Source organism: Diachasma alloeum, unplaced genomic scaffold (assembly GCF_001412515.2).
Source record: "Diachasma alloeum isolate Michigan unplaced genomic scaffold, Dall2.0 Dall_scaffold_00521, whole genome shotgun sequence".
NCBI lineage: Eukaryota > Metazoa > Arthropoda > Insecta > Hymenoptera > Braconidae > Diachasma > Diachasma alloeum.
Window position 1 is genome coordinate 487,335 of NW_021680653.1, and position 25,368 is coordinate 512,702.

Sequence of the window (25,368 nt, forward strand, 5' to 3'; positions counted from 1 at the left end):
TTGACCGTTGCACAACGGAATTCATTCATAACTGAAAATTACTTTTTATGCCAAATGGAGCGTATTCGTGTGTGTAATCGTTAACTTACAACTATTTATCCTGGTTACAGCTCTAAGGCTCGAACCCATACAACTTTGATAGATACGAGTGTGATATCGAATGGCGTTGTTTACTATATACAGAAATGAATGAGTAAAAACATTCAATTGTTCTGCCACTGTAAGAATTTCATGGATTTATTTATTCTGATTATTAAATTATATACATGTATGACGAACTGGGAGTTATTTTCTTAATCTTCTAATCTTCGACTTTGTTTTATCAACGATCGAGACCGTTTTACAAATAATCGTTCTCTAGCTGCCTTCATCTGTGCCTTACGGATTTTTTCTTGGGTCTGTGGTGATATCTCTGGGGCTACTATTAGAGTTTTTCTTATCATCACTCTGAGACGTTCGAGAGCATCTGCAAGATTCATTTGTTGGGATCTCGTCAGGTCTGATTTTATGACGAGAAAGCCTTCTTTATTGATCCTATTTTTCTCCTGCAAAGATAAATAATTGAGTCATTCATTTTAATAAATTGACAATAATGGATGGTTTGAGTAACTGTCCAGAGATTTTACAATTAAATAAAATGCATATCAAAATCTTGTTAAGATGATTTTGTAAATAATTCAAGAAATAATAGGTTCAAATTTATCAAAATGTCATAATATTCTCCAGACAACGATTTATGATAAATTTCTGCAGATGAAAGCACAAAGAAGGTTAACATGAAGTTACAACATTGAAAGAGGAATTCCCCATAAATCACGTGAGAATACAGATCGATAAACAATTTTCGATAATCATACGTAAAATTTTTCATTTCTTTTTCTTTAAATTAATTAGCACCAATGATCTGAAAATGTCAACGAATATGAAGATTTTACATCCCTTTGATCTCATTTCAATGGAACCGAAGCAAATTGCAAAGAGAGATCGATCATCATCAATCAGTATCAATAAAATTAAAAAATCTATTTTTCTATGTCTTTTCGAAATTTTTCAAATTATTTTTTTCTTAAAAAATGAAGGGAGATTAACATTTCTAATTTCTGTGATCGTATTCTGCCCGCAGAAACAGGAAATACGGGAAATGTAGGGAAGGAAAGTGAGAAATAAATTTTAAAAATCAATTTTTCAATCTTGAAAATTTCAAAACGTTTTTTTTTACTAATGAAGAAAAACTAATGCATTTTCTTTCTATTGTCTAATTCTGATGAAAGAAAGAAAAGAGGAAGAGAAACGAGATCAACACGAAAACAGAATTTTTAATTTTTCAATGTCTGCGGAAAATTTTTAAATTGATATGTTTTTTTCGAATAATGAACCAATATCCATAAATTCAATTCCTATCCTCACTTTTTCATAGAATACGAAAAAAAAGAGCGAAGCATTCAAATCGGCGATGAAATGTAATGAAGTATTTTGAATAGAATAGACGAACCTGTACCAATAATTTTTCCCTAATATCTTGAGAGATCCAATCAGCACTCTTAACTTCGAATCTTAGATCGACTTTGGTGTTGACAGTGTTAACGTGTTGTCCTCCAGGACCACTGCTACGGGAGTAGGTAACTGTCAATTTATCCATAGGTATGAAACCAGTAAATTCGACTTTTGGATGCTCATTCTTCTGCAAATAAATCCCACGAAACATTTTTTAATCCAGAAATCCTTCTCTCTTTATGTTTCTGTCAATGAAAAATGATTGGACAATTTCATGTTCATGGCAGAAAGGCATGAAGGAGATGACATACTCACAAATTCTGGGTGGTAAAGCTTAACATTACTCTTTGGATACAAATTTTCGAGTGCAAAAGCACTTTTGAAGGAATATTCCCTTTGCGAAATATTAAATCCACGAGTGGTAATGTCCCTTCTCAAAATATGAAAAATTCTACCCAGAATATTCATGATGGAGTAACTTTTTTTGATTATTCAATTATCAATTGTAAGAATATCAGGAGCTGGACTAAATATTTCTCGCTATTTTAGAACCTTGACGATTGAATACTTCAAACCAGCAGAGGACCTAGGCTGTGCCTATAACATCCAATAACCTCAACATCTCAATGTGAACATAACCTTGTAGAGCGTAGTTTAATTGGCGCTAGAAACGGTTCTCGAGGTACTTTGATAGGTCACTATAGTTGAGAAATTAAATCATTTTCATAAATTTCCTTTGATTTTATATTCGTTCTGATTGAAAAATTATTTGACATCGATTGAAGCATTCGTTGTAAAAATAAAAACTAAATTGTCATTGATTATCAAGGTTTGGTTATGTTAATTCTGTTACAACTTTTGGCTAAATTTTCAGAAATTACAACTAATNAAATGTAGGGAAGGAAAGTGAGAAATAAATTTTAAAAATCAATTTTTCAATCTTGAAAATTTCAAAACGTTTTTTTTTACTAATGAAGAAAAACTAATGCATTTTCTTTCTATTGTCTAATTCTGATGAAAGAAAGAAAAGAGGAAGAGAAACGAGATCAACACGAAAACAGAATTTTTAATTTTTCAATGTCTGCGGAAAATTTTTAAATTGATATGTTTTTTTCGAATAATGAACCAATATCCATAAATTCAATTCCTATCCTCACTTTTTCATAGAATACGAAAAAAAAGAGCGAAGCATTCAAATCGGCGATGAAATGTAATGAAGTATTTTGAATAGAATAGACGAACCTGTACCAATAATTTTTCCCTAATATCTTGAGAGATCCAATCAGCACTCTTAACTTCGAATCTTAGATCGACTTTGGTGTTGACAGTGTTAACGTGTTGTCCTCCAGGACCACTGCTACGGGAGTAGGTAACTGTCAATTTATCCATAGGTATGAAACCAGTAAATTCGACTTTTGGATGCTCATTCTTCTGCAAATAAATCCCACGAAACATTTTTTAATCCAGAAATCCTTCTCTCTTTATGTTTCTGTCAATGAAAAATGATTGGACAATTTCATGTTCATGGCAGAAAGGCATGAAGGAGATGACATACTCACAAATTCTGGGTGGTAAAGCTTAACATTACTCTTTGGATACAAATTTTCGAGTGCAAAAGCACTTTTGAAGGAATATTCCCTTTGCGAAATATTAAATCCACGAGTGGTAATGTCCCTTCTCAAAATATGAAAAATTCTACCCAGAATATTCATGATGGAGTAACTTTTTTTGATTATTCAATTATCAATTGTAAGAATATCAGGAGCTGGACTAAATATTTCTCGCTATTTTAGAACCTTGACGATTGAATACTTCAAACCAGCAGAGGACCTAGGCTGTGCCTATAACATCCAATAACCTCAACATCTCAATGTGAACATAACCTTGTAGAGCGTAGTTTAATTGGCGCTAGAAACGGTTCTCGAGGTACTTTGATAGGTCACTATAGTTGAGAAATTAAATCATTTTCATAAATTTCCTTTGATTTTATATTCGTTCTGATTGAAAAATTATTTGACATCGATTGAAGCATTCGTTGTAAAAATAAAAACTAAATTGTCATTGATTATCAAGGTTTGGTTATGTTAATTCTGTTACAACTTTTGGCTAAATTTTCAGAAATTACAACTAATTTTAGATTCAACTGTGCAGATTGCTAGAAAAATCAATTTATAATTTTTCGGCATTGTGATGAAAAAAGATGTCAGCAGAATCAGGAGATAATGAGGGAAAACAATGGACAGAGGCTGAGCGCCTGGAGCTAGCAGCGAAGCTGGATGCTGAATTAGATGAATACATAAGTAATTTGGAGAAGAAATCATATGATGAGGGTTGGCCAGAGGATCGATGGCAAGAAGAAATGGAGAAACATCCATTTTTCATGAAGAAGCCCCCTGAACCTGGCGATGAGATCTCACCGTTGATGGAAGGGCTCCAGCAGCTCAAGTATGGCGAGGATGAAAATACACCTGAAGGTTCGATTCTTTAATTCTACCAAATAAGTACGATAGTGAAGTGGTAATACCAGAATAAGGGAAGAATACAAATTTACGGATAGTAGTTGATTTTGCAAATATGGGCCACAGGAAAGTTGAGGGAGTTGAAGAAATTGGACAATAAACTTTTTTCCTATACCGACATTTTTGTGCAATATTAAAAATACATTTTGAATTTTGTTTTAACATCACCATTACTGAGATAATTAATTATGAACGAGTTGTAAAATCACTGAAGCCCAATATTGAGTTAATTGAATAATTCCGTCGCATGTAAGTAGTGGAAGGTCCAAATAACAGGATATTTGCAGCAGTTCATGGTGTTCTTAACAAAATGAGTATTTTGCCTTTTTTGCTTCCGAACGGAAACATAGTAATCGTTCAAATTTAAGTTTTGGATTTTTTGTGTTAAATCGACCAATGGTCCAAAAAGTCTGAAAGTGCAATTTTTAGACCATGTATGTACGTATCTGTGTACGTATGGATGACGTGGTAAAGTTTTTCTTCAATTTTTCCCTAATGAATGGATGGAATTGATTTTTTTTTTTTTCAAATGTAGCCATTATTGAGTCCTATCGATCGCCATTATATAAAATTTAATTCATCGATTAGTTTTAACATTTTTTCAATTTTTTCGAAAATTGGATGTTCACGATAACAAAAAAAATGTTCTGAAGTGATTGAATGATGAATTAAAAAAATTGTTTGGATGCCCCTCTAACGAAGTTCGAAGATGAAGGCGATAGCAGTAATCGATATTTTGATTTATTCGAAAATTTTCAAAAATTTTGAATATTTTGAAAATCAGAATTCCGGAAATATGTTTGAATATCATGCTTCAAATGATTTCAATCCTAGCTTAAAATGTTTGTTTTAATCTCATTAAGTCAAAGTTAAAAGATGATTACGATAGCTATATTGGTTGATTTGATTTCTACGATGATGAAAATTTCGAATTTTTCATCAATTTCCCTGAAAGTGAGCTTTTTGATGATTTCTTCAAATGTGATGTTTGAAATTCATTCAATTATGTATGAATAACATTTTTCTAATAACATTTTATTGAAGGGCTGAGGGGAGAGATAGAACTGTGAAAAAAACAATTGGTTGTATAGAAAAAAGGAATAATAAGAATAATGATGATGATAACTTTGAACTAAGTTGAAAATCTGACAAAATTAATTGAAAAGAAATTTTCTTCAATTTAATAAAATGAAATAAACAATGAATGATACATGATAGAAGGTAATAAAGTGCAAAATAACCATTCGGAAGCATATTGCTAATTTATTAGTAGAAACAACTCTACTATATACAATACAAGAGCAATTTCCCACTTGTTTTCTGAACATACAAGATTGAAAGCTGTGTGAAAATCACAATGACTCGTGATTTCCTCCTCTTCTCCTGATGGAATATTTTTTGACTCCTTACTATAATTATTCTCTGATTTTATCAACAGAATTAGCAGCTAATTACAAAGAAGATGGAAACTTCAATTATAAACACAAAAATTACCGTCTGGCAATTCTAAGTTACACAGAAGGAATAAAAACTAAATGTAAAGACGGTCTCAGAGCTCAGTTGTACAATAATCGAGCAGCTTCCCACTTCATGCTGAAGAACTATCGATCTTGTTTGAATGATTGCAAAATGGCATTGAAGCTCCAGGCGAACTATCCTAAAGCTCTGAGTAGAGCAGCGATGTGCTGCTATCTTACGAAAAACTTTGATGACTGCATTGAACTGTGTAATATTTATATCGCTGAGCATGAGTCCAATAGTGAAATCTCTAAAATGCTTAAAAACGCAAATCTGGAAAAGGTAAATACTAACAAAAGTATCAATCAGTTTTTTCAAGTTTGTTTAAGGCCCGTGTTGATTATCCTCTGAACGTTATCTCGATTGTTTTTCCAACTTCATAATCTAAAATATATAACAATTTCCATTGGATTTTACAATAAAAAAAAGTAGAAATAAACTGAACATTTTCAAAGAGCTTAGTTTTGAGGCTTTCGCGGCCATTATTAATGACTTGGTTGGCTTCCGGATGGATGCCGCGTTGAGTTTCAGCATTGCGCCGACGTTTCGCAAACATTGCAGTCTGCATCTTCAGGGCTATGAGCTCCGATTCTCAGCTCCGATGTGTGGGGGCAGTCCTTATATACCTTCCCTTGTGGTGGTGGGAGAAGGGGAAGGGGGGGGGTCAGCCAATCATATGTTTTTAATTGATCAGCTGGTCAATTAAATAGTGAGAGGAAATAGTGAATGGATAATTTATCATGGTAACTAAGGATTTGACAGCCATGACTACTGTGACAAATGACGACCTAACAGACATTACATACATTAAATTATTAATTTGCAATTTCCTCCCTATTTTGTTTATTGCCCAATATTATTCAAAAACTCTCTTTGAAAATATTCAGCTTTTTTTCAACGTTTTTTTGATTGAAACGATCATAATTTCTGAAGACTCCATGGCTATGTAAAACTGAATAGCAATTGGAGATCATTTCAGATTATCAAAATAAAAAAAAACAACCAAGATCACGTTCGAAAGATAATCCACCCGGACCTTAATTGCAATTCTTAAGTTTTCAGTTTTATGAGAGGCATTCCGGTCATTTTGTCGTGTACCACACACAACGTGTGTTACTAGCCATCGGCTATTTTTTCGTACATTCGTATAAACATACTTTAGAGTCATCTCTGCAATTAACCCGTCGTTAGGCACGTGTGAGATTTTCTCTCACGCAACGCTCAAGCGCGCCTACTGACGGTTAATAGGCCTTGAAGCCAATGTAATTTTTTACAAAAGGTCTCTTGAGACTGGGGCACATCAGGGAGGCTTATGGGGTGGTTTTTTGAACCCGTCTTTATTACTCTATGTCTCTATTACTGTGCAACGATTCGGAATTGATTGGAAGTTTTCTTTGCATAATGTCAATAGAAAAAACTGCAGAGGGAAATAAGATTGAGGGAAATGAAGGAGAAAAAAGAAGAGAAGGAGGAAAACAGATTGATGGAGGCGATTGAGCAGAGGACTATCAACATAGATCTGTCAAATGGCAATAAATCGTATGAGTTGAAGGATTTGGAGCCTCAGATTCCCCAATTAGCTCAGCATAGAGTGAGGCTGGATAAAGAAGAAGGATTGATCTGGCCTGTTATGATCCTTTATCCAGAAACTATGCAGACAGATTTCATTCAGAATTTCCACGAAGATACACCGTAAGTATTTTCGGACAATTTATTATTCACGTATACATTATGTCTCAGATATCTCCTCGAGAATAAATCAAACAAATTCTTGTACAGTCTTTGAAATTTTCTACTAAAAGGTCTTCTGACAACCGTTATTCTACCTCTTTTTTTATTTGTCTCCATTCATTTTTTTTATTATAGAAATAAATTCCTGAGGAATGCTATTAATTCATTTTTTACCTTGTGTTTGCTATTTAGATTCATGGATCAATTGGAAGAACTTTTTGAAGTTCCACCTCCTTGGGATATGGGGCATCGTTATATCGTTCCTAATTTGAATGTTTATTTCGAAGGAATTAATAAAGCATCTGTACATAAAGTTGATATCAGTCGAACGCTGGGGACAATCATTCAACAAAAACAGTGAGTTCCCTATCATATACCATGATTAGGATTAGTATAATCAATCAGAATTATTGATTATATAGTCCGACAAAATTGCGACCTTGGCTCTCCTAGAGATGAAATTACCCGCATAGAAAGATTAAATTCCGCTGATTTTGAATCCATTAACAGAATCCCTTTAAGCCTTCTAGTTTTGAAAAAAAAATGTTAATGTTCCCAAAATCACCGAAAACCGTTAAATTCAAAATTCAATAAAAAAATAACGCATCAATTGGACTGAAATAAAATTCGAAAAAATGAGGGAATCGAGATTTATGAATAGACAGAGTTTTTTGTGATTGACGTATGGAATAATTCTCCATAAATTCAGTAATTAGGCATTAAAAATTACATTCAACCCTCAAAAAAGAATCATGGATGGAAGGCCTGACGTTGCATCACCATATGTGATTCCCAATGGCAAATTTTGAGGGTTATTCACTCTGTTTACTGTAGTGCGATTCCGAGATGATCAATTTAAATAGGCATCCTATTGTGTAAGTGTTTGCGGTTCTAGAGGAAATGAGACATCTTGTTGCCCTTGTTAAGGCTGAGTCAGTCCTGTGGGAAAACGGTTTATCCAGGTAATGCAACCAGAATAAACTCATGTGACGAGCAATTGGTGGACAAATGCATTCTCCACGTCCAGATACTAATTTTATGAACATAAAATCAAGCACCAAAAAATTTCATTGAAAAGCCTCGCGATTTTACTAGACAATTCTATTGAGATATTTTCTATAGACTTTCCTCGGGTCAATGTTTCTATTTTTTTGTTTGATTTTCTAGATGAAAAGAAATGAAGAATAGGATGAAAGAAAACTTGGAAAAATTTGAACCGAGGATATTCTATAGAAAATATACCAATTGAATAAGTTGAATAGAAAAATTGAATTCTATTGTCTTTTTCTATTGGATTTCTCCTATTGAACATTTCAATAGAATCAGCCAAAAATGAATAAAAAGTTCAATAGAAATCCAATAGAATTGTTTGGCAAATTCGCTAGGTTTTTCTATGATTTTTTTTCATCCGTGATGAGAATCATATCAATGCATGTGGGGAATGTTGACCACTATTATTTCTAAAAGGGTATTTAAGGTGATGCAAGTTTCATCGCGTTGAGGGATAGCCAACTGGAGGCGAGACATATTATCAATTGCTCCCCACATGAGTTTATTCTGATTGTAATACCTGGGAAACACAGGACAGACTGAGCCTTGACAAGGGCGACAAGATGTCTCATTTCCTCTAGATCCGTAATCGCTTGCACAATAGGTTGCCTAGGTAAATTGATCAGGTGGGAATTGCACCACTGTAAATTGAGTGAATAACCCTCAAAAGTTGACTTTGGGAATCACACGTGGTGATGCAACTTCAGACCTTCCATCCATGATTTTTTTAAGGTTAAATGTAATTTTTAATGCCTAATTACTGAATTTATTGAGAATTATTGCGTGTGTCAATTAAAAAACGTCTCTGTCTATTTATAAATCTCGATTCCCTCATTTTGGGTGAATGTTTAGATCCGATCAATTAGCCCCTCATATATAGATATTCCAAATTTTTATTTTTTTCCTCATTAAAGTAGTTTTGAAGAAAATTGCGAGCTAATAAAAAACATTTGCTAGTTAGTACTTTTTTTTAAATAAATTTTTGAAAAATCAAGCAAATTGTTTGAAGATTTTTGCGAGTTAAGAAAAAATCGTCAATGCACTCCTTTTATTGTGTAAATTAACAATTCCAATTTCAACTGAAAACCAGAGTTGATGACCAGAGTTTGTAGCAGAGATGTCAGACAAGATGTGAATGTTTTTTTGGGCTCAAATGAAAGAGCGGGTCGAGAAATGGCGTACTAGGGCCTCTAAACTAGACAAATGTCTAAAGATGATGTCTGTTTTCAATTGAAAAGCAAAGTTGTGGCATCATTGTCTAGGAGGACAATGGGGTCTAGGAGTATGTATAGAACATTGGGGTCTAGGAGTCTCCCCTGGTTCAAAACCATCTTTATCCGGTTTCAGACATGAGTGGCATAAAATTAATTTAATTCATTTTGTATAAGGCCTAGGAAGTGGAAAAACGCAATTCTGAGCCGTCCACTTGTCTATAGGGGACCCAAATTTGGTTTTAAGGCTCTATCTACCTGATGCTTAAGCAGACAACTGACGTAATGGTTCATCAATGCCAGATGAACAGAAGGATCACAGGGATTAAACGATCATAATGGTCCAACGGGATGAAGTACCAAAAAGATTTGAAGTTCTCAGATCGATGTTGCGCGTATCTTCCAATTGACCTTTATCACTGTTTGAACCTCATGATTATTCTTATTGTCTTTCTCCTGTTTGAATGTCATGATTTTCTGATCCTTACGACCCATCGAGGAAAGCAAACTTTTTGGGGTTTTAAAACGTCCAAAAAACATATAATTGGGCAATTAATATTTCTTTCAAATTTTTTCATGAGAAAAACTCGTAAAAAAAGTTATCATTTTTCTTCTCTAAATGGAGAGACAAAAAAATACTATATCTTATATTTACGTGATAAATGGTTGGGGCCATCTTCCGGCAAATGCAAAATCATTAGGTTTGAAGTCTCACAAGTTCATCAGGGATGCCTTAATAATTATCAAAATTGTAAAATATGGTATTTTTTGATAGATTCGTTCTGAGGGATGGAACCCCGTCATTTCTCGTGCTGATAGCCTCCAGTGACGCTGAGAAACGATTTTTGGATAACTACAAAGTATCAAGAAGCTTATGAACATTACCTTGCACAATGAAAAATAAATGAAACAACTGCATATTCCGACTACCAATTATGGTATGCAAATTTATGCCTTATGTTATTCAATCGTCTAATCACCCACAAATCTTCATTTCAAATGGATGATTCATAATGACATATCTCGATGTCCCCATAATTAATACGATTATCAAAGCGGATTTAAGTATCTTTTCTCATTGAGTCCGTGAAGCCCGGTTATACGGACGCTTTGTGTTCGAAAAATACCACTCATGGACGTCGGGACAAAAAATATCGTTCAATACTCGGCCGCGAAGAACTTTTTCACCGCATATGATCCTGTCTTCGGGTCATTTTGTCATCTCATATTCGCCAAAAAAGTTCTTCACGACCTAGTATTGAAATGTAATTTTTGGAAGTACTGTTGAGAATAAAAAAAAGTTGATAAAAAAACATTAATGTTAATTGGTATTATTAAGTTTTTTTTTTTTTTTTTTTTTATATTCCGGCCCTTTCTGCCTTCTGATTGGCTAATCGGCCCTATCCAACCCTATGCATGCGGCTGTGGATTCTACACTGCACCGCATTCGCACTCCTATAGAACATAGGAGTAGCATGGGAAACCACAGAAAACCCATGCCGGTACAGGCGGTCACTATATTAGCGACCTCCCGCTCGCCGGAGCCTCCGGTTGAAAAACTCGGTTCCACGGGGAATCGAACTCACAACCTTTCGCACACTAGGCTCGCACCTAGCCGCTTCGGCCACCGACGTCGGTTATATTAAGTTTGTTTTAGTAAATTTTTATTTCGCTTGAATTGCGTCAAACAATCATTTTTGGCCGTTTTATTTGGGCCCACGTTTCATTTTGCCCCACTCTCTCCGAGATACAGAAAAAATGTCTGACTACTCACAACCATGCAAAAGAAAGAGAAAGAGAGTGACAAGTTTATCAAATATCAATTTTCGAAAATTTATTATAGGGAAAATTTATTTAGGTTCGAAGTTTCGAAGATTTCAATTAATAATCCAATTATTTTGAATCAATCCGTTATTTAATCCAACTAAAGTCGACCCCCATCATAAATTCATTATTCTAATGCATATTGAAACAATAACAAACGATTCAATTACTCCAACGGCGAATATAAATTAATGCATAACATTTATTGGTATTTTAAATTCCAACGTTGCGTGAAAAATTCCTCTTCCTACTGTACGATCGGAAGGATAATTTGCCATTAATGCTCGAATTAATTAACCCACTCTCTCGTATCATTTTCTCAGTAATGATTTTCCCTGTATTGATTTTCATTCCAATGGAAGCTCATCAATTTGATTTTCGTGAAAACTGGTGAAAATTAGAGGTGATTGCGTGACGTATACATTTGATAGTCAGTCGTATGTTCCGACTGTAACCCTCATTCGCTCTATTTCATTTCAATCAACTGATGTAAGTGGATTAACTGCCTGGTCAGCTCTATATCATTCGGCATTGGATGTAGCAGTTTCAAAGGTACTGAACCTGTCCATTTTTTTATCACAATGACAAAAGACATGACATGGGGTATTGTAATATCCATTTCATACAAATATGTTATTTTCAATCTAATCTCTGCGAACTTTGTTGATCCCGCCTAACGATTTCAATCATTTTTTTTTCTTTCAAATTGTGAAATTGAAAAGTCTTACACAAAAGAATTGATTAGCTTTGGAAACTAGTTTCTAAATTTTAGAAACTCCTATTTTTAAGTTTTATCCTTGGTGGGATTATAAAAACTCATGAATTTGGGTATTGTTTTAAAGAACAAATATTTTCTGAAACCAATGTTCAATTTTTCTTCATTTTAGACATTTTTCAGAATGACCTAAAAAATTGCCGCCGAGGTATTTAAAGAACGTAAGTCCCCCATACATTGAGAATGAGGAGGGGGGTTTCATACATGGGAATTTTTTAATAAGGGGCTTAATTTATTGGGAGACGTTTATATGGGTGATTTTATTTATCGGAGGGGAGCTCGTGTATTGGGTGTTCATATATGGGGGGGAGGGGGTGTTGTACATGGCACTATTGTAGTGAATTGTCGCCGTACAGTCCCCCCTCCCCCCTCCCGTAATCTATTTAGCTCGTTGGTGAATTTTGCGGATATCTCCGAAACCAAGGGAGAAACTTGGAAAGGAGGGGGGTGGGGGGGAGGAAAGGAAAGTTGTATTGAATTCTGGAGGGATAACCCCCCCCCCCCCCCAATTTTTCAAGAAAATTTGCTATCTCCCTTAGTTTCGGAGATATCCTTGAAAAACTCACCGACGAACTAAGTCGGCTCCAGGAGAGGGCCTTGTACTGAATTTTCGATGTATAATTAAAAAAACCACGATTCAATTACTCGATTACTTGATTATGTGGTTTTTTTCGATGTAAAAAAAAAAAAAAGAAAAAAATTCTAAGAGAATTAGAAGTTAGAGAGAAAAAATTTCTGCTTCACCCAGCCGGGAATCGAACCCGGGTCTCCCAGATACGCGCCGGGCACTCTTACCGACTAAGCTACCGGGAACCACAGAAATTCACTCTCAAATTCACCTCAAACAAAATTCACTCTCAAATTCCTCTCTCCCCCCAAAATAGACCCTCTATACAAAAATCCCTCCCCAACCACAACCCACCCTTTCACAAAACACCCCTCTTTACAAAACCTCTCTCTTTGTAAAACCCCCCTCTTTACATCCCCTATATATATCCCCTTTATGTAAAACCCTCTGCCCATTGATAAAACCACCATTCAATGAAATCCCCCCGTATATGAGACCCCCCTGGATATCACTACACTCATGTATAATCCACCCATACATGAAGCCCCTTCTTTGCGAAATCTCCCCTCAAAAATGCAAAAAATTTTCTAGATTTTAGAAAACTGAAGATTAGAAACGACGGTTTCTAAAATTTAGAAACTTCTTTCTAAAATTAATCCACTTTTTTTTCTGTGTTTCGTCGAAGAAGGCTCTCCTCGAATAACTCTTGATACATGATGGAGCATATGAAAATGTTGAAAAAATGTTGAACCCAATCCATTTTCCCCTCTATATTAAGATGAAACGTATTTTCGTGTTTGCACCCTACAAATACTCCTTGGATCACAATTTTTATCTAGTCTAGAATTTCCTTTTTTCGAAATATTTGTTAGACGTCAGAGAATAACCATATAATAATTCTTCATTAGAAAATATTTTGTCATTAGGCCCGATAAACCGCGATCTAACCGAGCGAAGCGAGGTTAGAATCGCGGTTTTTAACGACATAAAATATCGTTTATGTCGCGCCGTGCAATAAGTCGAGTTTATCGCACGCTGCGCTTCGCGCAGCCTGCTCAAAACTCGACTTCTGCACGACTTGACATAAAATATTTTTCGTGAGAAGACCCGGTAAACCGCGATTCTAACCTCGCTTCGCTCGGTTTGATCGCGGTTTACGGGCCCTCTGACGAAAAATTGCATTCATCACACGGTCCAAAAGTATTTTCTGACGAATGTGATTATACAAAGCCACATTCGTCAGAAAATACTTTGTGGACCTTGTGATAAAAATAACTAATAGAGCACTCGGTAATAAATTTCGTTTTCAACGAATGTGTGTACAGACCTCGCCTTCGGCTCGGCCTGTAAACTACACATTCGTTGAAAACGAAATTTGTGCCCTTGTACTCTAATGTACTAATGTTACACGGCGATAAAAGTATTATCTGGCGAATGTGGCTTTATAATCCGAGCCGAAGGCAAGGATTATAATCACATTCGCCATAATGATGACATAATATACTATTCTACACGTACTATTATGATTTGCTCTCAGCAGAAGAAAATTGTGAGAACGAATATAGAATTCGTGATGAATCGGGCGCCTGAAGAAACAAGTGGGTAATTGCACGGAGAGAAATATTCAATAAAAATTACCAGAAAAAAGACGCAAAAATTACATTTAAAAACGTAATCTGGGAGCGAAGTAAAATTCAATAAAAAGTGTCAATCGTCACGTAAATTCTACGATCTGTTCCGTAAAAATTACTCATCCGTCCGACGCCTCACGGCTAGCCATGAGTCACCGTGAGGGGGAGATTTTAACAACACGTTCCGTAATTTTTCGTAAAAATTCTTTAACATCCAAGAATTTTCATGTTCTGAGGCATAATAAGTCTTGAAGTTTCTGTTAGATTTTACAACTTCCAGAAAAATTACGTGACTTTTTCGTATTTTGTCGGTGACAGACCCAATAATTTACTGAACGTTTCAGATTTATTCTCTTATATTCCTATAGAAATTCACTGAAAACGATTTTCGCTTGCGGATTACGTGTAATGTTCCGTAATTTTTCTTGAATATTTCTCTCCGTGTGCTGTCGTCTTTATCTAGTACTAGTATAGCTATTTTTGATAATCAAGTAGCAATCTGCTCTCGAATGGAGTTTGCAAATCATTTTCTCATAGCATATTGTTTCATATCAGTATATTAAATGGAATTATATTAATTCTTTAATCAATTTTTCTTTGATCAGATTTTAACTAATTTATAGTTACCATAGAAAATGACATTGAAAATACTTTTTTGTGATACCTGCCTCAAACGTGCACTTTTCGAAACGGTTTAGTGTGCGTAAAGCGATTGTTTTCCGCTCGGCGTGCGTAATGCACAGAGAAAAAAATTCCAGAATTTTTCAGGAGAAATTCAGGAAAAAATTACCGTGCCATCTGGTAAAGTGGGTTCAATTGTCTAGCACCAGAAAAATTCCGGTGCTGTATAGTAAAAATTCCAGTACCGCACAATAAAAGCTTGATCACTGACTGTTTTCTATTACATGATAAATTACATTCAATAGTTAAAAATGAGTAAACATTGTCATTCAGCATATCATCCTATTAGTTTTATTTTACCCTCTCCTCCATATCCTCTCTCCCATATTGAAAGCGGAATGGGCGGCAAACGTATGTGGAACGTTTGACAGGCGAATGTATCTCTACAGCGTTCTACACCTCATGAAGAGAAAATAAAGGGCACTTATTTTATTTCTTAACCGTTTTATCACAAAACTAATTAATATTTCACTGAATTGATATTATGAAAAACATTAACCTGGGGTTTCAGTAAGGAGATGTGAGAGGAGAGGCTAGAGGAGACGACGGAATAAATCATCTGGTCACGTTGAGTTGATGTTCGTGATCGCGGAGCGAAGGGACGAAGAGTACCGAAATCTTACGAATGCGCGATCGGGTCCTAGGATTCTGGTAGAGCACCGGAAAAATTTTCCAGCCAGTGTCATAATTTTTCTCGTATTTCTCGTAAAAATTCACTGTCGCTTCGATTTTACCGTGCTGCACAAGAATTTTTCCCCGCATTTATCCGAAAAATGACTCATGTAACAGTACTTTTTCCTACTCTTTGCGGTACATTTCGCCTGGAAAGACCATCTGAACCCATTTTACTGTGCGAGCACGGTAATTTTTCTCGTACATTTCTCTCCGTGTGGTCATGAGCATGCGTATAGTGCATCCTCGTGCGTAAAGCTTCGCTTTACGCACTCGAAATTGACTTTTCGAGCCCAATGATAAAAAATATTGTTCGACACACGGCCGTGAAGAACTTTTCTACCTCATATGATTACAAAACTCGCCTTCGGCTCGTCCCGTAACCTCATATTCACCAGAAAAGTTTCTCACGGCCTAGTGTCCTCTGTGGAAATGCAGTTCAGATTGCCTGGTCTTACATCAAACACAGATCCGATAGTGGTGAGGATGTCGTGATTAGACGTTCCGGATTAGGACTGGAACAGATTTTCAGGAGAGTGTCTGGATCTAATACGGCTCAATCAATTCTGTCCCTATCCTAACATTCGAATTGGATCCGGCATTGAGGAGACAGATCGGATCCCAGCATTTTGATCAGGTTTCCCCAGATCAAAGATGAGATCAAGATCAGGTTGCCCATCTCGAGTCAGAAAATAACACAAAATATTCAGTTTATCCTGCCCAATGAAGTTAGTGTGTATACAATGTATTCCTGATTAGAAAAACAACGATTGACATCGATGCACGGAGAGAAATATTCAATAAAAATTACGTATCTTTTCCGTAATTTCGGAGCGAAATGTGGTTGTAGGAAATATTACGGAGCTGTCACCGAATTTTTCCGGAGCATTCCCTAATTTTATCTGAATCTCCTGCGAAAAATTACGACGCCGTCACTTAAATTTTTTGAGTCGATTCCGTAATCGGTGAGTGAATTCTGAGTTCCGTAGTTTTTACTGAATATTTCTCTCCGTGTGTTGAGGAATGTTGCAATACCTAAAAATCCTGTAGCTCCAGAATTCTACGCTGTTTAACCCGCCAATAATATACTCGACGCAAAGAAACTTTATTGCACTGTCTTTCTAGCATTTTTCTAGCATTTGGGTTGAACCGCAATACATTTATTGACTGATTACTACGTCTAAGAATCAACTTTACTCGATTATTATATAATATTTGTGGGCTATTTTCATCTATAAATGGATTTTTTCTGCATAATTTACGAATAAAAATAAAAATTTCTCGACGGAATTATGCATAACTCACAAACTAAAATGAAAATGTCTCGGAAAAATATTAATTTTGACATGTGATAATATTTTCACATGTTTAGTCTGAGAAAGAAAATGAACCGTATATAGGAGAGTAAAACGGATTAAACTGTAATGCGAGCAAGCGACGACAGGAATCGACGACGTGTCAAAGCGCGCACGCGTTCTGCTGACGCGTCGCGACGCGACCAATTTNGGGGGGGGGGGGGGGGGGGGGTCTAGTGGAAACTGAGGGCATACACCCCTCTCGAGTCCTTTTCCTGCCCAAACGAGCTTTTGCTTCTTTCTTTATCATCGTTCGACATTTCGAGGGCTTAGCCTTGATGATTTTATGAATGTTATTGCTAGATTATTGTCATGATTGTGGTTACATTGCTATTGTTGGGAAGGATGAATTTTTGAATTGTGTGGGAAGGAATTATATAAAGGTGAAAATAAATTGCCTTTCTTGGAAGCGAGATGATTACTAAAACAAGCAGGGATTCTCATTAATCTCTACGGCAATTATCAAAAATGCCCACGAATACCAGCATTATTTCTTTTTAGTATCTCATTCGTACTGCAGAGACGTCCTATGGGTTGACTAGCGTTGCGTGAGATAAAGTCTCACGTGCGCCTAACGACAGGTTAACCTAGCCATGGACTACTTCTAAGCCTCTAACATCAAACAGAACTGAGAGTAGAAATGACTGGAAAAAAATGAATTTTCGGACAAGGTTTTTATCAAATAGTTTCCACAAGTCACAATTAACAGGAATCGTCTGATTTATCGAGAAATGCACCAGCAATGGTGAACGAGCCTCAGATCCTCACTTATTCTACAGCACAATTCATCTCCTCTTCTTGGCAGAATAAAGTTTCCTCTTGCAAATAATCTTTTCCCTTTATCTCTTAGAAGAGTTCCGTGTAGTTAATTCTTATTTTGGGTACCGAAACGATACTGCTACTCATTTTAAAGGAGTATGATCACGGATCGATTTCCAAGATTACAATATGAAATAATTTTTTTATGAAAGTTAATATCAATAAAAACCTCCTGGTGCAATTTGTGGTACATTGATCGATTAGTGTGGTTGATAAGAATTAATGAAAAATTAGATTCTAACACAGAGTCTTATGGGCAAATCACATTTTTGGGTGGTTTTTATGATAAATCCACGATTAAATTATTTTAAAAAATACAAAAAAATGGGGGAAAGAAAAACAAAAATTTACGACAATCGATGAAAATTATTGACCGTTTGGGACTTTAGTTATAAATAATTTCTGCTCCTCGGTGTTCGGAAATTGCGTGTCGAGTAGATGCGGCAACGATGCGTTAGTGGAGTGGGGACAAGCGGGCATTTCAAATCTCGTTTTCCCTACGCTGTTAAGTTACAACGTTGCCACACATAAAACGACGCTAGTCAAAGGAGGTACATTATTTGACTAATAAGTGAAAAATAATAAAAATAATCGATTAATTCTTATATTCTCAAATTTTATAATTCACAAAGAGAATTTGCAATTATAAATCATAGTTTTTTGATTAATTTTTTTAGATTTTCTTGACGGACACTCAACGATCACTTTGGAGAGGACCATACTACTTTAATTGCTCTAAAAATTTAAAAAATGGATCGTCATAATAACAATCATCAACATTGAACTGTAATTAGAATAGTACCAATTGATTTTCGATGTGGTAATCATACGGAATACCGGGAATTAAATCATTTGTCTACTCCCCTACCTATTGCACATTCAACTATTAAGTGAATCGAACCTAATCTACTAATGATAATGCATTTTACTCCATGCTCTTTCCGCCCGAATAATTAAATTCGAAACTATTCATTTGGAAATGTGCAATATTGTTTGTTAACGTTGGGAATATAATGAATGTTCCCCAGAGGGCTCATTTGCATTCATTATATAGTAATTTTTTTGCATCCATTTTTCACATATCCATTTTACAAAACAAATTCTAACTGAATTCTTAACTGAATTTCCATTGAAAAATGAAAACTGAGGGGGGTCAGAACAGAATTTGACGAGATGTATCCTTACCTTTTCAGAGTGCTGAATTTGATCATAAATGAATAAATACTCAAACAATGCATAGTTTCACCTTGAAGTCGTGAAATAAATTTTTAGTGCGTTTATAATAGATGGTTAAACAGTCAGTTGTCTTCATCACGTTGTCATTATTTTTTACTCCAGTAATGTTATTCGGAAGGTCTAACTAATAAGTAAAACCAAACAACATTTTTCTGAGCCCATTTTTGAAGTAAATTTGAAATCGGAATGAAAAAAAACGGAATTTGATTTGGATACATATAGGTAGATTATGACAAATAAAAATCTAGTTTTTTGTTTTTTCTGCATGAAACGAATTTTTTCTCAATTCAGCCATCCATTTTTGACTTATTTCTGTCATGGATGCTTTTGAAAATTAAACAAAAAATTACAGAAATTATTAATATTAATATTAAATTACACAAAAAGTTTTTTTTTTCATAATTTGTGAGGACCTTCAAAAAATAGGTGCCTTGAGAAAAAATTCCTCATAAGTACTTTCTTAATGTAATTACTTCAGCGTTGCCGGGGCGTTTTATAACACATTCTTAGAGTTTTTTCTGAAGGACGATCGGAATACGCAACTTTCCCCACAATTTTATGATGGAATTCATTAATGATGATAATGGTTGAGTCGGGCATAATATGACCCATATACGGACCCAAGTGTTCATGAACGATATCGTTCCAAATGCAAACAAGTTTTTTCATATCTCAGGAACTACTGGATGGATCGGGCTGATATAGGGCGCCAAAGGTGAGTTCAATTATTTAATTTTTATTTAATTTCATTTCATTTTTTATTTCGTGAAGATCCAACAGCGCAGGGCAAATTACATGATCAAATATATTATATATGATATATACAAACAATTAAAAATTAATTTAATATAATAATTCATTCGGTCGAGTCTAGAATTTTAGATACAATAAACCAAAAATCCAGATTTTTATCGGCAAATTTGACCATATTTATGTTAATTTAAAAAGAAATTAATCACCAATAACCCAAGTTGTCACACACATACTCACAGACACGACCCGAAAAAGATCACTCCTCCACGTTTCACATTCAACATTCTAGACAATTTGCAATCAAAATTATAAAATCGAAAAACAGTCAAATACAAGGCTGTCATTCGGCAGCAAAAGCAAAATAATGCCGAATAAATTCTCATTGCGCTGAATAAAATCGTTATTATGGTAATTATTATAGAAATTTTGATTATAGAATAGGAATCATTCTAGTGTATCATCGAATGAATCCAAGGTTATTAAATTGTCTTCATCATTTGGGAAAGAGCAATGAAGAGGAAACTCTGTTATAAAGCGACATACACAATTTTATTATTCACACACACACATTCACATCAAACTCGGCCGGAACACGACGTGTAAATGACTGACATTCGCTGGGGAATATGCAAACAATTGCAGAAACTCTTATTACTTATGACACTGTCGATCTTTGTGTCACTTTCCACAAATTTAACAATGTCATATCTAGACTCTTCGCTCAATTTTTAACCATTTGAGGGAGTGTGGCCAGACGGAAAGAGATGACAAAGCCATCATTTATTCCAGTGAAATGTATTTCAATTTGGATTCACTAAGCTCATTCTTAATACATGTGAATCTTGACTGAAATGCACATCTTTCCTCTTACCTTTCATTCAAACATCGATTTCCCAAGACTGAGCACGCGACATGTTAACATAAGTCAAGATTTTAGGTATCAATAAGTCTTAGATAGGTGATATAATTATATCAACTACTAATAGATTTTTGATAAAGAATTTTGGACTTTTAATTCTTAAGTAAGATAGTAATTAGACTTTTAAGGCTTTCGCGGCCAATATTATTATTCATTATGATGGCTTCCGAATGGATGCCGCGTCTAGATTCAGCTTTTTGAATGAATGAAATAGTAAACATTACTATGGCCATAGGAGAGATTACTATGGTAACAAAGTAAAAGGGTTTTCAACTGTGCCTACATAGTAACCCTTACCATGTCACACGGTAATGTTTACCATGTTCCATAGTAATGTTTACCATGTTCCATAGTAATGTTTACCATGTTCCGTAGTAATGTTTACTATGTCTCATGGTAATGGCTACTATGTTACATAGGAATGCCTACCATGTCCATGGAAATGGTTACCATGCGAATGTAAAATGGTCCTATGAACATAAGAAGTGAAGTCAAGAATATGCCTCTTGATGCGTTCATAAACTCAAGGCGCTTAAGGCTTAAACTCTTTAAAAAAATTGAAGAAATTAAACTTTTTATTTGAAATTTTCCTATCAAATTCTGCAATTGTTTTGTTCGAAATTTATATATTTATTAAAATAATAAAGCTTCAATTATACGGAATAAATAATGCATTCGTTAGAAGTAGATAATCAATTAGAAATAAATAAACAATTTATTTGATTTAAACAGAGAATTATCACACATCAATCAATTCTTCTCCTTCCCCATATAAACAATGATTCCATTTCTAACTAATAGACGCCTTTACTTGTGTGAAAAAAGCATTTGTTTACATTTATAAAACTATTCATTTGATATGAATAAAAAAGCAACTGCAAATTTAATTTAGCTTTTAATGAGCTTTATTAAGAGCTCTGAATAAATCCATTATTTCATTCAAAAACATAATTTCTCTTTTCGATGGTTCTTACAACAAAAAAATTCTCGTGCTTGAATTAATAATATTTCTATATTTAACATTGATAAGCTACTCCTGTTTCATTCCTTGATGGTATTCAATAATTTAGAATAATTTCATGACGTCTTGTAGGACATTTTACGTAACATAAGGAACTCTACTATGTAACATAGTAATTATTGCTTTAGCCGTAGTACCTATTATCATTGAGGAGCTAACTCTGCCCCATAGTAGCCATTACGATGTCCATAGTAATACTCACAAAATTTTGGTAACCTATGCTATGAGCGCATTCCGACATAGTAATCTTTACTGTTTTATTTTCTCCGTACACGTTTCTTCAAATGTCATAGTCAGCATAATCGGATCGGATACAGTAAACAGAATAAAAAATGAATGAACTCTGAAATGAATCGATCTCAGAATCGATCCATTAATTCGACTCGAAACGAATCGTTTTTTTTTCAATTTCTCTTTTTTCTATAACTAGAAAGATTGAAAGTGGTACAGAAATTCAATTATTGATATTTTTCCCATTTACAATCAAACTATTTGATAGTTGTGATTTACTGTTGGAACGATATTTGCGGTTGTTGAAAGGGTCGATCGGAAATATTTGTGGAATCGATTAATCCCACTGTTCTGAATTAATGCGGTTTACTCTAGGTTAATCTCGCAGATTGCTTATTGATCTACGCCTATGGGGCGTACGTATATGCGACCCCTTCAAACTGATTGAAAAATAACTCTCAATTAAAACATGTGGATATACCTACTAATTCTCATCAAAATGTCATCGCCAATCGGTACTATAATATGAACAATCAATTTTTTGTCATTAACCAATAACCTGTTTATAACTTATTAAAAGTTAACTATAATAACTGACCAGTTTCTAAGACACCGGTTCAGATCAATTCTCATTTAAATAGAACATTCAGATTTTCCTTTTCAATTTATTGACCGTCGAAAATGTTAAGAAATATAAATTGCATGTGTGAGGAAATAGAACATTTCGTCATTACTTTTCTAGCTCGTATGATTGCAACCCTCGCCTTCGACTTAGGCTGCAAGCTCATATTCGCCAAAAAAGTTGCATCGTAATTTGGTACTAAATTTCCATGTTTTTATTAAAAATTCAACTAAGTTGGAGATTACTTGTGTTGGGGGCAATTGATAAACGATGAGAGTGAAGGTTTAATTTTGAAATTAAATGTCAAATGATATTTCATCAGGGTCGTCCTATTATGTAGCCCCTGTCTAAATTTTCACTGAAACCGTAGGATTTTCTCATGATTTTGACATGCAAGTAGATAACACGGTACTACAGAATTTGGGTCAGTTTGACCACAATTATGAAACCTACATGGTTTTGAAGATTTTTTCACGCTGATTACAAATCTGCTTGAAAAAATCCTCTAGGAGGTCTAGTTATAGAGTAATAAAATATTGAAAACCGGAAAATTAGCTAAAATGCTCAGTTTGAATAATTAATTAAAAAATGAATTTGGTCGTTCTGAGTTCGGTTAAAAAACGCTAGATTGGTAGAATTCTCATCTTTCTAGTGATTGCTCCCTCCCTTCGATTCGTTGCGCGGAAAATCTTTAAAAAATTCATGAAAAATTAGCATTTTTTGAGAAAAAGAATGGTTATGGTTGGGCGGAATGGCTGGAAGTTAATTATGAATTTTTGGAGAAATGCCAAGTTCAAACCGATACCAACACGTGTTGTAACCTCCAGTGGAATGTAATCAGGATTAAAAGATGCCCTTCCTTTAAGGAAAACTCCTGATCAACCTAGTGAAAAATCATCGTGAATTGTGGAAGGATGTCGCGCCTGATTTTGATGCAGAGAACTCAGCCGTCTGGGAGGAAATTAGAAATTATTTTAATCCTCCCATTTCAGGTATTTACTTTTGAATGCAAAGGAAATATTCAATTTTGATATTCACAACGAATTTTTGCTACAATCAGGCCAGCAAGTCTGCTCAAAACTTCAAGCCTAGGTATGTCGTTTTGTCATCCTTCATGGCCTGCAATTGAATGACTGACCAGATTCAAACAAAAAGACTTTTATATAAAATTGTGATTGGGGATGAAAAGTGTATATTTTACGACACTCCTAAGAGGCGAAAGTGGTGGGTTTATCCGGGGGAGCCGTCAACTAGCACTACAAAACCGAACATTCGCGGAAAAAAATTGTTGTTGTGTATTTGGTGGGATTCCAAAGGTGTAATCTATTATGAGATACTCGAACAGGGAGAAATCGTTACTGCTAAGCGTTATCAGGACCAACTGGTGAAATTGAGTGATGCTATTGAGGAAAAGAGGCCTTTTACTGGTAGTGGTACGAGACAAGTGAATTTGCTGCAGGGCAACGCGCGGCCACACACGACAAAAGAAACCCTGAAAGTTATTTCCACTTTGGGCTGGGAAATTCTCCCACATGCGGCGTATTCTCCAGACCTTGCGCCTTCTGACTATCACCTTTGTCGGGCGCTACAACATCACCTGGTGGATACCCAGTTTCGATTTCCTGAAGAAGTCCGGCAGAGCATTGATGACTTCATTCAGTCAAAACCACCATCTTTCTTCCGAGCCGGAATCCGACAATTGCCCGATAGATGGAAGAAATGCGTGCAAAGTGACGATGATTATTTTCAAGATTAGATCTGTATTCATTTTTTTATAAATAAATGTCAGAATTGTTGAAAAAAGGCCGAGAATTAATTTATATACCTAATAGTAATTTTTGTACCATTGAATTCCCGTTTTTCTATTCTATATTGGCCTGAAATTTGTAAACAAGGTGCTGACATCACCCTGTATAGAGGAAAGTTTATCAAGAAATATTTTGTCCCCAAGTTACAAGATTGCTATTATATCATTATTATTATTTCATTTAACGATTCATTTCTTGTATGGGATTATTGAATAGCCACAACGAAAAATTACTATTCCTTGTTTCGCATAGAACGACCATTTTTCGGGAGTAAAATACATATGCGAGTATGGAATAACGAAGAAGGGTGGCCGGAGTTCTTTTCCCCGTTATCAAATTCCCGAAATTTTTTTTCCCGGCGCATTCTTTCCTCGTTAAAAAATTCCCGAAAATTTTTCCTCCGGCAATCCTTTCTCAGCGAATTGTTCTCATTGCGATGAATTTTCCTAATTGCATTTTTTTTGTAATTGCAAATTGATTTCACGAGAGAGTGGCGGCATGATTTCGGTAGTGAGTATAGCCCATTGGAATCTATGGAAAAAAATCACAAAAGGGACGAGGAATGCTTTCTCATCGACTTGCCGCATGTTGAAACTCTTGCTGCCATTGAATATATATTCAGGACGGAACAATCCACCCGGAATTAGTTATGCATTTGATATAATAACATCAAGCTTTGCATCCGCATCTTATACATAAATTCATATTCATCTCTCGCATTCAAGGAATAATCAATACACTTTCCTACTAGGTAAACGTTACCATCAAACCCAATCAAACGCATAAAAATCGATGAGCCACAATTAAACATCGATTTATGTAACTCAAGATTTTGAGAAATCGTTCCATTTTTTGCCACTGTATTTATAGAGATTTTTGGAATCGCGGTTACATTTGAAAGAAAGCAGCTGAAAGTAACATTTTCTCATA

The 25,368-nt window shown here is 35.0% G+C and overlaps 2 protein-coding genes and 1 long non-coding RNA gene across 13 annotated transcripts; 1 reads left to right on the forward strand and 2 right to left on the reverse strand.

Moving 5' to 3' along the window:
• Positions 1 to 207: 207 nt before the first annotated feature.
• On the reverse strand, positions 208 to 2,139 carry LOC107042802 (peptidyl-tRNA hydrolase ICT1, mitochondrial). Of its 2 annotated transcripts, none has more exons than XM_015264000.2 (3): positions 1,810 to 2,139; positions 1,499 to 1,681; positions 208 to 545 (listed from the first exon to the last, which is right to left on the reverse strand). In XM_015264000.2, the coding sequence occupies exons 1-3, from the start codon at positions 1,960 to 1,962 to the stop codon at positions 294 to 296; spliced, it is 588 nt and encodes a 195-aa protein (XP_015119486.1). In that variant the 5' UTR covers positions 1,963 to 2,139; the 3' UTR covers positions 208 to 293. The 2 variants fall into 2 exon arrangements, with proteins under 2 accessions (XP_015119486.1, XP_015119485.1); XM_015263999.2 differs by having other exon boundaries at positions 1,493 to 1,681.
• Positions 2,067 to 10,456, forward strand: LOC107042800 (tetratricopeptide repeat protein 4). 10 transcript variants are annotated; one of them, XM_015263993.2, is made up of 7 exons: positions 3,311 to 3,420; positions 3,524 to 3,567; positions 3,646 to 3,968; positions 5,452 to 5,813; positions 6,943 to 7,223; positions 7,455 to 7,619; positions 10,299 to 10,456. In XM_015263993.2, the coding sequence occupies exons 3-7, from the start codon at positions 3,695 to 3,697 to the stop codon at positions 10,399 to 10,401; spliced, it is 1,185 nt and encodes a 394-aa protein (XP_015119479.1). In that variant the 5' UTR covers positions 3,311 to 3,420; positions 3,524 to 3,567; positions 3,646 to 3,694; the 3' UTR covers positions 10,402 to 10,456. The 10 variants fall into 10 exon arrangements, with proteins under 10 accessions (XP_015119477.1, XP_015119480.1, XP_015119482.1 ...); XM_015263991.2 differs by lacking the exons at positions 3,311 to 3,420; positions 3,524 to 3,567 and adding an exon at positions 2,067 to 2,176 and having other exon boundaries at positions 3,613 to 3,968; XM_015263994.2 differs by lacking the exons at positions 3,311 to 3,420; positions 3,524 to 3,567 and adding an exon at positions 2,067 to 2,176 and having other exon boundaries at positions 3,632 to 3,968.
• On the reverse strand, positions 2,736 to 3,383 carry LOC107042804. Its single transcript, XR_001461183.2, has 2 exons — positions 3,054 to 3,383; positions 2,736 to 2,925 (listed from the first exon to the last, which is right to left on the reverse strand). It is a non-coding gene; the product is annotated as an uncharacterized LOC107042804 (long non-coding RNA).
• Positions 10,457 to 25,368: the final 14,912 nt, after the last annotated feature.

Bases quoted from the DNA above. Each gene is read 5' to 3' on its own strand.
- LOC107042800 (XM_015263991.2), top strand. From the start codon at position 3,695: ATGTCAGCAGAATCAGGAGATAATGAGGGAAAACAATGGACAGAGGCT. The intron at 3,969-5,451 runs GTTCGATTCTTT...TTTTATCAACAG, and splicing joins GGATGAAAATACACCTGAAG to AATTAGCAGCTAATTACAAA. The intron at 5,814-6,942 runs GTAAATACTAAC...TAATGTCAATAG, and splicing joins AAAACGCAAATCTGGAAAAG to AAAAAACTGCAGAGGGAAAT.
- LOC107042802 (XM_015263999.2), bottom strand. From the start codon at position 1,962: ATGAATATTCTGGGTAGAATTTTTCATATTTTGAGAAGGGACATTACC. The intron at 1,682-1,809 runs GTGAGTATGTCA...ATTTATTTGCAG, and splicing joins AGCTTTACCACCCAGAATTT to AAGAATGAGCATCCAAAAGT. The intron at 546-1,492 runs GTTCGTCTATTC...TTATCTTTGCAG, and splicing joins GGGAAAAATTATTGGTACAG to GAGAAAAATAGGATCAATAA.